The 12197-nt window shown below is 38.5% G+C and overlaps 1 protein-coding gene across 6 annotated transcripts in view; it reads left to right on the plus strand.

The window, feature by feature from the left end:
- LOC146004093 (chymotrypsin-like protease CTRL-1) overlaps positions 1-12197 on the plus strand; it is a 239742-nt gene that overhangs the window by 206040 nt on the left and 21505 nt on the right. For 3 of the 6 annotated variants that reach the window (XM_083142729.1, XM_083142732.1, XM_083142731.1), the window contains one exon: positions 7326-7535. The exons of 1 other annotated variant lie outside the window; for it this stretch is intronic. In XM_083142729.1, the coding sequence (XP_082998855.1) occupies positions 7326-7535 (210 nt within the window). Of the gene's footprint in view, positions 1-4241; positions 4281-7325; positions 7536-12197 lie in introns of all 6 variants that reach the window. 2 more of the 6 variants (XM_083142730.1, XM_083142734.1) reach the window with 2 other exon arrangements.

Genomic DNA, 12197 nt, shown 5'->3' on the forward strand with positions numbered 1-12197 from the left:
TCTGAAACCGTCAGAGTTCACTATATATCGCGTTCATCATTTGTCAAGAGTTTCAAATTGAAAACGCGGATTTGTATTATTTGAATTCGCTATTATAACATTCAAATAGGGAATAGTGTCAAATTAAAAATGTCTGTAGATCTATCGACTCGGAAAATCTATAAGAGAGGCCTAACTTTGAACTCTCAAGTTGAACATTTCGAGAAAAAAAAGCCAAAATGGAGGTTTGTACTTTATTTTGTATATCTGCCATTTTTTCAATAAGTTCAGTAAACTTTCCAAATATAGCAACCTCGTATATTTATGTATTTACTATAAATTCGAGTTTTTAGACTAGGAGGATCAAGATATAGGGTGTCTCGAAAAGTCGGGACATTTAGAAATGAAGAAAATAAATAGTTGCAAGATATTTAATCATGAATAATGCATAGGTTGCCATTACATACCGCTGAAGAGATGGGTAGGTTTATGACTTAACGATAACGTCCCCTAGATGGCGACCTTTTCTAAGTAACCATTCGTGCATTCACCGAGGGACATTTTGCATAGCTCGACGTAACATGTCCACAAAAATCTGCGCGATTTTGTCACGGATTCTTTCTACTCGACCTGTTACAACTGAAGAATCCCCTGTTCTCTTCTGTTTCAAAACGTCCGGTTTTCTGTAGACATGCTAGGTACGTATAAGTTAAAGTTATAGTTTGAAAGCACCATGGAGTGTCGAGTGCATAACTTCCTGAAAACCTAGGTTTTGCCTCCAAATACAACTTTCTTGATCAAAAATAAATTAGACTAATATGCACTTTGGCGTTAACCTTACAAATGCTATACAAAAATTCATCAACTATAAATAGACTGATGCATTTATATAGTATTGTGCGTTAAGGTTGTTCCCTGCGCCTTGGCTAAATTGAAACGATTTCCAAGTGAATGAGACATATTTGAAAACGTTTAAATATCATGATTCAAAAATAAGGGAAAGACAACAAAACAATTAAGAAACAAATAAAAGATAAGTACAAGAAGCGAGAGCAAGCAAAAGAGACTATAGAAAGGAGAAGTATCCATTTCTCATCACTTTTTACTTGCCAAATATCTGTGAGAACTAACCGCTCAATAGGAAAATGATTTCTAGAAAAGTTGTTTACTTTTGTAGGAGGACTAAGATATATACGTATAAGTTGCAACAGCGCACGTACAGGGTGTACCAAAAAGTCCCATTAACCCCCCCCCCCCTTTGAATTGTAGACAAACCTGCAAAATGTTATTTTAACAGCATGCGTATGATGAGAGGAAGGTATAGCCAGACCAATGACCACCATTTACTCCAGAGGATCTGTGTGCACACCGCCATTTTCATGGCACACTATTATTTGCTTCCAGGTGCGATGTGAAATCCTCCTTAACATAAGATGTTAGATCTGGATTTCTTGGTGGCCATTTTAAGAGAATTCCTCAATGATGTGTTCAGAGACAAACGGATTGGACGAGGATCGCCAAATTTACCAGCACCTTTAAAATGGCCACCCCAAAGTCCAAATCTGACATCTTGTGATAATGCGCTACGGGGGCACATCAAACAGAAAGTCGCCCATAATCGCTATCAGGCAACTGAGGAACTTCAAGAAGCTGTTCGCAGTGAGTTTGCTTCCTTCACGCCAGCCAAGTTACGGAGCATTTCACATCGCACCTGGAGGCGAATAATACTGTGCCATGAAAATGGCGGTGTGCACACAGAGTAAATGGTGGCCGTTGGTCTGATTTAATGGTATACCATACGCATGCTGTTAAAATAACATTTTGCAGGTTTGTCTACAATTCAAAGAGGGGCTAATGGTACTTTTGGTACACCCTGTAGATGCTACTACAGCGATGTCTGTTGAACCGTGGAAACTGTGGGCTGTCGTCCCAGCGACCGTTGTCTCCACGTTCACGTATTTGAGTAACAAGTTTCCAAACTGCAGGATTGGGAGGGATATTCCAACATCATGGCCTCCGCGTTCTCCCGATGTAACACCTCTAGACTTTTCTCTGTGGTGATACACTAAGGACAAAGTGAATAGTTCACCAGTGCCAGATGTTGAAGCACTGACACTGACCTCTTTAACCTCCCCCAACACCGTTTTCTTGGGGTAAATATAAATTTTTTTAGTAACTCATAACAATAATTACGTGGATTTTATCTTCAATATAAATATAACTTGTTAAAGTTTTTTTTCCTATGACAAGAAATTAGAAATGCGGACTCGATATACTTTTCTTCCAAATGACGCACCTGCTTTAAATTAATTAAGGATTATATTTTAAGAAGTGATGTTATTAGTGAATATCGCTTATGTCTTGTAATGCAGCTATAGTATAAAACTTCACATTCACGTCAGTAAACAGCCAAACACGCATTCTCGCAACATATTTTTACGAGCGAAGCGAAGCAAGAATCTTTACATCCAGGCAGGCTTTCAAAATATTAATGGGGTGTCCATACTTTCTTAGGATCCCGATATATTTAGTCTTTCCAGCTTCTCTTTTGGCACGTTCGGGGTCGAAAACGTGTGGGTACCATAACGCTAAATACAGTCTCCAAAATTTAATGTTCGAACTCTCTCTCCACTACAGAAATCCATTGATATTCTAAGATTTAACATTCTATCAAGAGCTTTCTATCTCGCCCTTTAAATTTAATACTCAACCCTACCACCAAAATTTACATACCAATTCTAGGCTTAATATTGAAGAGTGGTTATTGGCTCATGCAAACAATTAATTCTCAGTCTCCATACCAGAATTTCCGCTACAGTCTAAGGCAATAGTAATACACAAGTATTGGATAACCTCCTCAATATAATGCTCCATCCCCCTCTAACTAAAATACCCGCCTCAATCTAAGACCTAGAGTTGGATACTGTCCCCCCAACTTTTAATTCAGAATCCCCCGCAGAACCCACGTGTCAATTAAGGCTTAGTATGTAAGAGTTGAATATTTCTCCCCACCCCCCTTCGATAATACCCTCACTTTCTTTTCTTCATATAATGGATTAGATATGGTGTAAGGTATAAAATTGTTACATACATTTTGGAAAATATATAAAATCTCGATGGCGCAGCCTGCGCCATAATCCCCCCCGGTGTGTACCCTTGTCCATCTCTCTTTCAGGCTATTTATTCACACATTGATTTTATAAATTGGACGAGAACCGCAAAAACGTATGGAATAATTGATTTTCAAAATTTCAGACATTCATGCACATGCATACTGTACATGCACGAAAATTACTCGTGTGATTTAATATACATCCTTGTGTCCTTCTAAGTATAATTAGTAAGGCACATAGATATAATTAGCAAATAATGTAGTTACATTACTGTTAACGTACATAGTATTTGGGGCCTCCCCCATGGCGCAGTGGTAGCGTCGTCGCCTTGTAATCAAGGGGTCCCGGGTTCGATACCCGATGGAGGCACAAGTGGTTCGGATCCCACTTTAAACTGTAGGTCCAGTCCCGATTAGCCTTACTGTGCAAAAAGTGGACTTAAAACAACAACTCAAACTCAAACATAGTATTTGTAAAACAGAGAATAGATATACATACTTTTCTCCTAGACAGTGCAACATTTTCCTATCTTTTCACATGTAAGATGCTCTATTCGTAAAGGAGAGCTGGAGTTGTAGGCATTATGTACCCTCCTCAACCACAACCGTAGACTGTTTAAAAGTCTGGTGTTGCAATGACACAAATAGTGGTTCAATGGAGTACATGCTACTTTTGGTCAACGTTTAATATCGGTGGTGCTAAATTACCAGAAATAAATAGTTGTAAACGGCGTCATCTCAACACCACTGAGGTTAAACGTTGCCTAAAATATGGTGTGCACTTTCTGGGACAACTCTCTGCATCGCTTTGACACCGGTGCATAGGAAAACGCCAGGCAATTGTTTCTGTTCAACCCTTTCATTACAGGAATGTTTCAAAATGATTCTTTTTATTTACCATCATCCATGTTGCATTTAATTGTACTAAAACCTACTATAAAAATTGAAAATCGTCAGTTTTTCTGTTCTCTAAACCAATGTTATATTGTATCTGTTGTTGGATTACTAATATTTATTGTTATTTGGTACGTTATTTTAGTAATTTAAACTAATTTAGATGTTTAGAAGCTAAATAAGAAAATATAGTTATCGCAAGCATCATATCGCAATCATAATAATTTTAGCAATTTATTTTGTTACTCTTGTTTAGGACACTCAAATCTAAGACAAAGACCCTGGCCAGATCCTGGTAAGTACACACTACAGCTCAGTACATACGTATGTAGACAGTCTTTCATTAGAAATGTTTCCATGAGCTGTTTCTGAAATCGTCGTCCATACTTGAGTTCTTTAGTCCTAAGATTTCGTTAACTACACTGTGATACATATACTTGTTTTGCAAATGTGTAGGTAGATTGCATTGTTCACATTTGGTAGATTATGTACACGTAGAAAAGTAGTGATTGTGTAGTTTGGAAGTAAGTAGTGCACTGCACTTGCCTGTGATGTAGTCGTAGTGAAAGTAGAAGTAGTTTTATGTATTCGTAGTTACTAATCTGATCCAGTATTTATTATGCTATTAACTCATGTTGAATGTGACTTAAGACTTGACACATAGACTTCGACATAAGACTGTCTAACTAACTGCCATTCTACCATCAGATTTCTACTGACGCTGGTAGTGTACCATATTCTGCATCAGTCTCTGTAACATCTTGACAGAATTCTTGCTTCATTAGATACTAGATCTCCTTCAACCATGGACGTAACCCCGCTTTAGGGGGGACAGAGGCAGAATCGAACTTGGGGTTTGCCTTTGGAGGGCAGAATCAATCAGTAAAAATAGCGCCCAGGACTATTTTCATAAATAACTGTTACATTTGCGAAATTTAAAAAAAAAACTTATTACATTGCTTCCCACATGAAAACTGCCACTAACTTGTAAGTTTCATTAAACGTGAAATTTTTAGGGCGGAATTGCCCCCTGCCTACACCACGTTACGACTATGCTTTCAACTACGTGGATTTCTATATAATTGTTTCCATATGCCCACTGTCTGTAAGAATTGCCTGGGAAAATCTGCCTAGAAATTTACAGTTTCACTTACACATGTGCTAAAAGTTCTGCATTAATGATATTCCCACAAACTTGTAATGAAACTGTCAGAATATCATTATGATTGCTGCTACACGTATGCATATGATTGAGGCATTCTGGTTTTCAAGTTTATACTCCACCAGAGGCATGGAGTGGATTTAAACAGTGTAAGCAATGCTTACATTCAATCCCACGCAAAATTTAACGTATTCAAATCTTAATCAGCGTGGTTAGCTTTCTGTGGGCCTAGTACTCAATAATGTCAACAGATGCCGTGGTAAGACACATGCAAGCAACACACATACCGCTCCGTTCAGATATCACAATGATCAATGCTCTCTGCAAACCAACATCACATTACAAATTCCAGCTTGAACCTTCTGTGTAAGCAAGTGGAATAATAATTACGTTCTGAATATCATCATTAGTTTGTACTTCTTGCAAGAATTTCTTTTCCTGTGGTAGTGATAAAACCTTCCATTTAATCTCGTAATAATACATTTTTAACATCAGCGTGACAAGAATATGATTCATTTTGTTAACTTGTAGATCTTCATTCCAAGCAAACATTTCCATACTATACTAAGCTGTTACTCGTAGTTGACCTTACCTATGCTACCTTGCATGTATTTGCTTATAGTCTCCCTTTAATGGGACAGTTTCTTGCTTATTTTAAGTCATTTCTTTCATTATTCTTAGTGGTATTGCTTCTCCTTTGGCTGTCATCATTTGGTCTTATATTTGCTTTGTTCTTCCTACTGAAGTCTCGCATGTAAGGGAAAGTTATTGGTGATTTTATAACTAAATGAGCTGTCTTGTTTTCGTATATCTCGTCTTGAATGATGCAATTTTGGACCTTAATTTCAAACCCTTATATAACGCACACATTCATGGATAGATATATAAAGATATAATACGTACGGGCCTCTCCGATGGCATAGTGGTAACGTCCTCGTACACAATGTTTCGGATCCGACTTTATACAACAGGTCCAGTTCAGATTAGCTTACCTGTGCATAAAGTGAACTTAAAACAAACATTAAATGATATATGAAGAAAGTAATTTTGAATTGGTACTGACATATTGCCAGTAAATGGTTGGTTAAACTTTGGTTTTTTACTTTCTAGCAATGGACCAATTTTATATTTTATCTACTTAATCAATTTTATATCAAAACTAATCTGTCAAACACCACAAAATAAAATGTTTGAAATCGTTTTGCAAGATATCTTGAATGTTAAATTTTATTCTTAAAATATTCTTATTATTATTTATTATTAAGCTGTAAACTTACACGCACTGCTCTGTGCAGTTGCACTTTGTTCTTTAAATTCGATTAAAAATAAACTTCGTTGTTATTAGATTGTTAATTTGTTCTTACACTATTACTTATATCGTCATTTGTTATTAACCAGATTAAATGTTGACTAAGATCATAAAATAATAGTGATAAATATTCTTGTGAAATATAAAATACTGTATTTTGATGAAACGTCAACGTCATGACAGATTTAGGAAAATGAAAATTTTTCCCGAATCTCGTGAACTTCCCTTACAATTTTCTAAAAGATATTGAGTACTTTATTATATTATGGAAATATTGTAGAATTCTTTTAATTAAGAATATTAAAATGGTGTTACAAATTTTAGTAATTTCTTTATGCTGCATAATTACAGTAATATCATTCAATTTAACACAAACTTTTAAAAGCAAATATGACACATTTTTTTCCTTGTGATCGAGAGCCATCTATGGAGAATTCCTGCATATTTTCCCCCAATACAATTCATGATTTTCAACATGACGTCATCACGCAGGGTACTCTGGAAAGAAATCGGGCACGTGACGTGTGAAAGCGTATGAGAAGCCTTCTTACAGCAAGAAAATTTGCATTTCAACACTTTTCATGCTTTCTACAGGTCTTGGGGAAATGGCAAAGGCCATACCGACAATACCCGGCATGTTTTCATCGCGGAATATCATCCATTGATACGTTGTGAGGTCCAAAATTGCATCATCTCCAATCCTTGACTTCGGATGCAACTGTCATCAATCTGTAGACGTGAAAGTCCTTTTCCTTGCTGCTTAAGAATCGCTGTGGTGCTAGATCCTAGGTCATGGAGAGGAAGTCACTGGTCTTCTGAGTAGAATTTCGGTCTAACCACGACCTTAAAAACTATGCATCTTGTTTCAGAGCAACGAAAGCAGATTCTTCTCGGTGACCCAAGCCTCTGCTATTCTGGGACTTGTGAGTTCTTTCTCTTCTGCTGGATGTCGGGAGGTCTTATCGAGGGAAGCTGTGGAGGGTTTCTCTATGCCTGTTGTCACAAGACTAGTGACTCGGGCGATAGTGACGCAGAATCAACTCAAGACACGAACTACGGACCTGTGACCAATGACCCCAGTAAGTAGAGACGTCTTGACCAATTCATTTTTCCGTTCTACTCTCTCGTTTTATATATTTTTCTCTCATTGCCCTGTTTTCTGTGTACATACATGTTTCATGGTAGGAAATTTGTATCATTCTTGTTTCTGCATCCTTTTTTTCTTAACATTTCTGGATCCATCATACTGACGACAACAATGACCTGACAAACAGACTCCCAGATGAAAAAACATTTATATATATATAGCAACTTCTGATATGTTTTATTTGGCGGTATGCACATTTGAGTGGTAAACATTTCATGTTATTTACAGTGAAAGGCATTGTGTTATGTAATTTATATTTTTTTTACTTGTTTCCCCTTATGGGAACAATAATAATGAAATTGGTAAATAGCTGACCTACGTGACGGAGTGGTTAGCATAGCGTCCCGGATTCGAATTCCAGCCTGGGCGTGGATGTTGTGAGTGTCCCTTCATCAATTTCATCATATCATCATTCGTTCACACCGTAGCCGAATCTGGCAGAAAGTGACGCCAAATAACAACATTAAATTTAAAAAACTGGATGATTGAAATTTAGACGTGTCATTCTTCATGTACTTGTCAAATAACTATAGAAAGCACATTTATATACAGGGTGATTCATGAAGATTTCGCTACTTTCACAACGGCATAACTCTTTAACGAACAACAATACACGAGGGAGAGTCACATATAAATCTTAAAAGTGCGACAATAATTATATGACAGACTGTATACTGGTCGACTTACACGAGCTATCAACTGTTATTTATAAAACAAGCTTTAGATTGCAACACTGATCCAAACGAACATCAAAACACCATTTAAGTCAAAGATGGTGTCGTTTGTCGCCAGCAATAAGAATGGGACATTACTGTTGCATTAAAAATTATAGATTCTCGAGTTTAGACTGCAATAAAAAATTAACCAGTATACCTACAAAAAAACGAGTTACATCAAAATTTAGCTTATTCAATTCTGCGTTAATCTATGCACACTAAATGATTTTTCGTGTATGCCTTCTATTTTTTATCGTGAGAACAAAAAAGGTCCATTTTTTTAGTTTTGAAATTCTATAAATAGAAAAGGGGTTGTCCGATCATTATGAAATGTTAGTATGATGCAGGCAGAAAGGTTCGAAAAACAAATCTTAATTTTGAGTTTTTTTGAAATTTGTAAAGAAACCGTTATCGTCAATTTTGCGAAACAACAACACATAGCGATGTCCATTGAACCGTGGAAACTGAGGGCTGGCTATGCGAGTCAGTGCTTGTGGTATTGCCACGTTCCACGTACATCTTTACTCTGCTGAATAAAAGTCTGTATAAAATCGGTTTCCTAATGTGAATTGACAACGATAATGGATCTTAAAAACAGATGCAAAGAGCTTCAAAACAATATCAATATTGTATTTGTAGGGCTACGCAATACTAAGAAAAAGTTGTTTCGCAAAATTGACGATAACTGTGTTTTTACAAAGTTTAAAAATCTCAAAATTAAGAATTGTTTTCAGAACCTTTCTGCCTGCATCATACTAAAATTTCATTACGATCGGACAACCCGTTTTCTATTTATAGAATTTCAAAGGTAGCGATCGTTTGCAATACTAAACAAAACGACTCTTTTTCTGGTTCTCACGACCATAGAAAATAGAAGGCATACTCGAAAAAAATTAGGTTAGCAAAGAATAACGCAGAATTCAATAATCTAAATTTTGATGTAACTTGTTTTTATGTAGGTCTACTGGTTAATTTGTAATTGGAGTATAAACTCGAGTATCTATAATTTTTGATCCGATAGTACGACGATAAGTGGAATTTAGTAGCAAATTTTCAATGGAAAGTTCTACCACCGCCGTTGAGTTAGGCAACACACACAACGCCTTGCAGGGAAGCGAGTATTTCAGGATATAGGTGCCCCATTTTTATTGCCGATGACTGTACATGACTGTTTCCTGTTTCAACGAAACGCACTGCACTTGTACTCGCCAAACATCTTTAAAGGCTGTCTATATATTTTGAGACTATCATTTTCGATTTTTTTTTTTAAAAAAAAACTGCAAATCATGCCGAGGGATATGGGTGGAAAGGCAGTTATTTTGAGTGGATCCGAGTTGAATATTTCAAGAATAAAAATTATTGGATTGTATTAATAAAACGGGGCATGTTCTTCTTTTTAATAAAGTCCTGTCCCCTCGTAGTTTTCCATCTAGCAACTTTTCATACAGATATCTAACAATTTTATGATGTGGTGATGTACAGTCATGCGAAAAAATACTTCCCCCAAGTAGCCTTAATACCAGTAGTCTTATGGGGGAAGTACGTATTTCCACGACTGTACACACTTAAGTGGGTGGCGTAACTTGGAGTCTAATTTAGGGGGCAGAATCAGACTTGGGGCCTAATTTTCGGGAGGCAGAGTCAGACTTGGGGCCTTAATTTGAGGTGGCAGAATCAGACTTCGGGCCTTAATTTGAGGGGCAGAATCAAACTTGGGGCCTAATTTTGAGGGGCAGAATGAGACTTGGGGCCTTAATTTGAGGGGACAGAATCAGTCTTGGGGCCTTAATTTGAGGGGGCAGAATCAGACTTGGGGCCTTAATTTGAGGTGGCAGAATCAGGCTTGGGGCCTTAATTTGAGGTGGCAGAATCAGGCTTGGGGCCTTAATGTTAGGGCGCAGAATCAGACTTGGGGTCTTAATTTGAGGGGGCAGAATCAGACTTGGGGCCTAATTTTCAGGTGGCAGAGTCAGACTTGGGGCCTTAATTTGAGGTGGCAGAATCAGGCTTGGGGCCTTAATATGAGGGCGCAGAATCAGACTTGGGGTCTTAATTTGAGGGGACAGAATCAGACTTGGGGCCTTAATTTGAGGTGGCAGAATCAGGCTTGGGGCCTTAATTTGATGTGGCAGAATCAGGCTTGCGGCCTTAATATGAGGGCGCAGAATCAGACTTGGGGTCTTAATTTGAGGGGACAGAATCAGACTTGGGGCCTTAATTTGAGGTGGCAGAATCAGGCTTGGGGCCTTAATATGAGGGCGCAGAATCAGACTTGGGGTCTTAATTTGAGGGGACAGAATCAGACTTGGGGCCTAATTTTGAGGGGCAGAATGAGACTTGGGGCCTTAATTTGAGGAGACAGAATCAGTCTTGGGGCCTTAATTTGAGGTGGCAGAATCAGACTTGGGGCCTTAATTTGAGGTGACAGAATCAGGCTTGGGGCCTTAATTTGAGGTGGCAGAATCAGGCTTGGGGCCTTAATGTGAGGGCGCAGAATCAGACTTGGGGTCTTAATTTGAGGGGGCAGAATCAGACTTGGGGCCTAATTTTCAGGAGGCAGAGTCAGACTTGGAGCCTTAATTTGAGGTGGCAGAATCAGGCTTGGGGCCTTAATATGAGGGCGCAGAATCAGACTTGGGGTCTTAATTTGAGGGGACAGAATCAGACTTGGGGCCTTAATTTGAGGTGGCAGAATCAGGCTTGGGGCCTTAATTTGAGGTGGCAGAATCAGGCTTGGGGCCTTAATGTGAGGGCGCAGAATCAGACTTGGGGTCTTAATTTGAGGGAACAGAATCAGACTTGGGGCCTAATTTTCAGGAGGCAGAGTCAGACTTGGGGCCTAATTTTGAGGTGGCAGAATCAGACTTGGGGTCTTAATTTGAGGGGACAGAATCAGACTTGGGGCCTAATTTTCAGGAGGCAGAGTCAGACTTGGGGCCTTAATTTGAGGTGGCAGAATCAGACTTCGGGCCTTAATTTGAGGGGCAGAATCAGACTTGGGGCCTAATTTTGAGGGGGCAGAATGAGACTTGGGGCCTTAATTTGAGGGGGCAGAATCAGTCTTGGGGCCTTAATTTGAGGGGACAGAATCAGACTTGGGGCCTTAATTTGAGGTGGCAGAATCAGGCTTGGGGCCTTAATTTGAGGGGACAATCAGACTTGGGGCCTTAATTTGAGGGGGCAGAATCAGACTTGGGGCCTAATTTTGAGGGTGCAGAATGAGACTTGGGGCCTACATTTTAAGGGGACAGAATTAAACTTGGGCTTTAATTTTGAGAGGGCAGAATAAGACTTGGGGCCTAATTTTGAGGGGACAGACTTGGGGCCTAAATTTTTAGGGGTCATAATTAGGTGACGTGGAGCCTAATTTTGAGGGGGCGGAATCAACTCTGGGACTTAACTTTGAGGGGTGGAATCAAACGAGGGGATTAACATTGGGGGGATGGAGTCTCGAAAAGTTTTTTATCTCATAAAAATAGCGTCCAGAATTATTTGCTAAATAACTGTGACGTTTGCGAAATCACAAATATAACTCTTTATTACTTTGTTTCTCAAGTCCCCTAACTTGTAAATTTTAATAAAGATTAAAATTTGGGGGGGTGAGTGCTCCCCTCTTGCCCAAGTTACACCTATGCATATAATCACGTGCTCTTATTGACATCCAATCGGGAGCAGGTTTTCAGCCATTGCACTAGGGATAGGGAATACTTACGCAATTAGACTGGTGACATGAGTAAATTACACTACAATGTGTTGTGCGTGCTATAATGTACTTTCAGCTTAGAACTTCTAATATAACTTTCCGAACCCAACTATATTTTTTTTTCACACAAACTATTGTTCCTGTAAGTTCACAGAATATAGTTTCTCCCTGAAAT

The sequence above is a fragment of the Lepisma saccharinum genome, chromosome 21, assembly GCF_977018435.1.
Source record: "Lepisma saccharinum chromosome 21, izLepSacc3.1, whole genome shotgun sequence".
NCBI lineage: Eukaryota > Metazoa > Arthropoda > Insecta > Zygentoma > Lepismatidae > Lepisma > Lepisma saccharinum.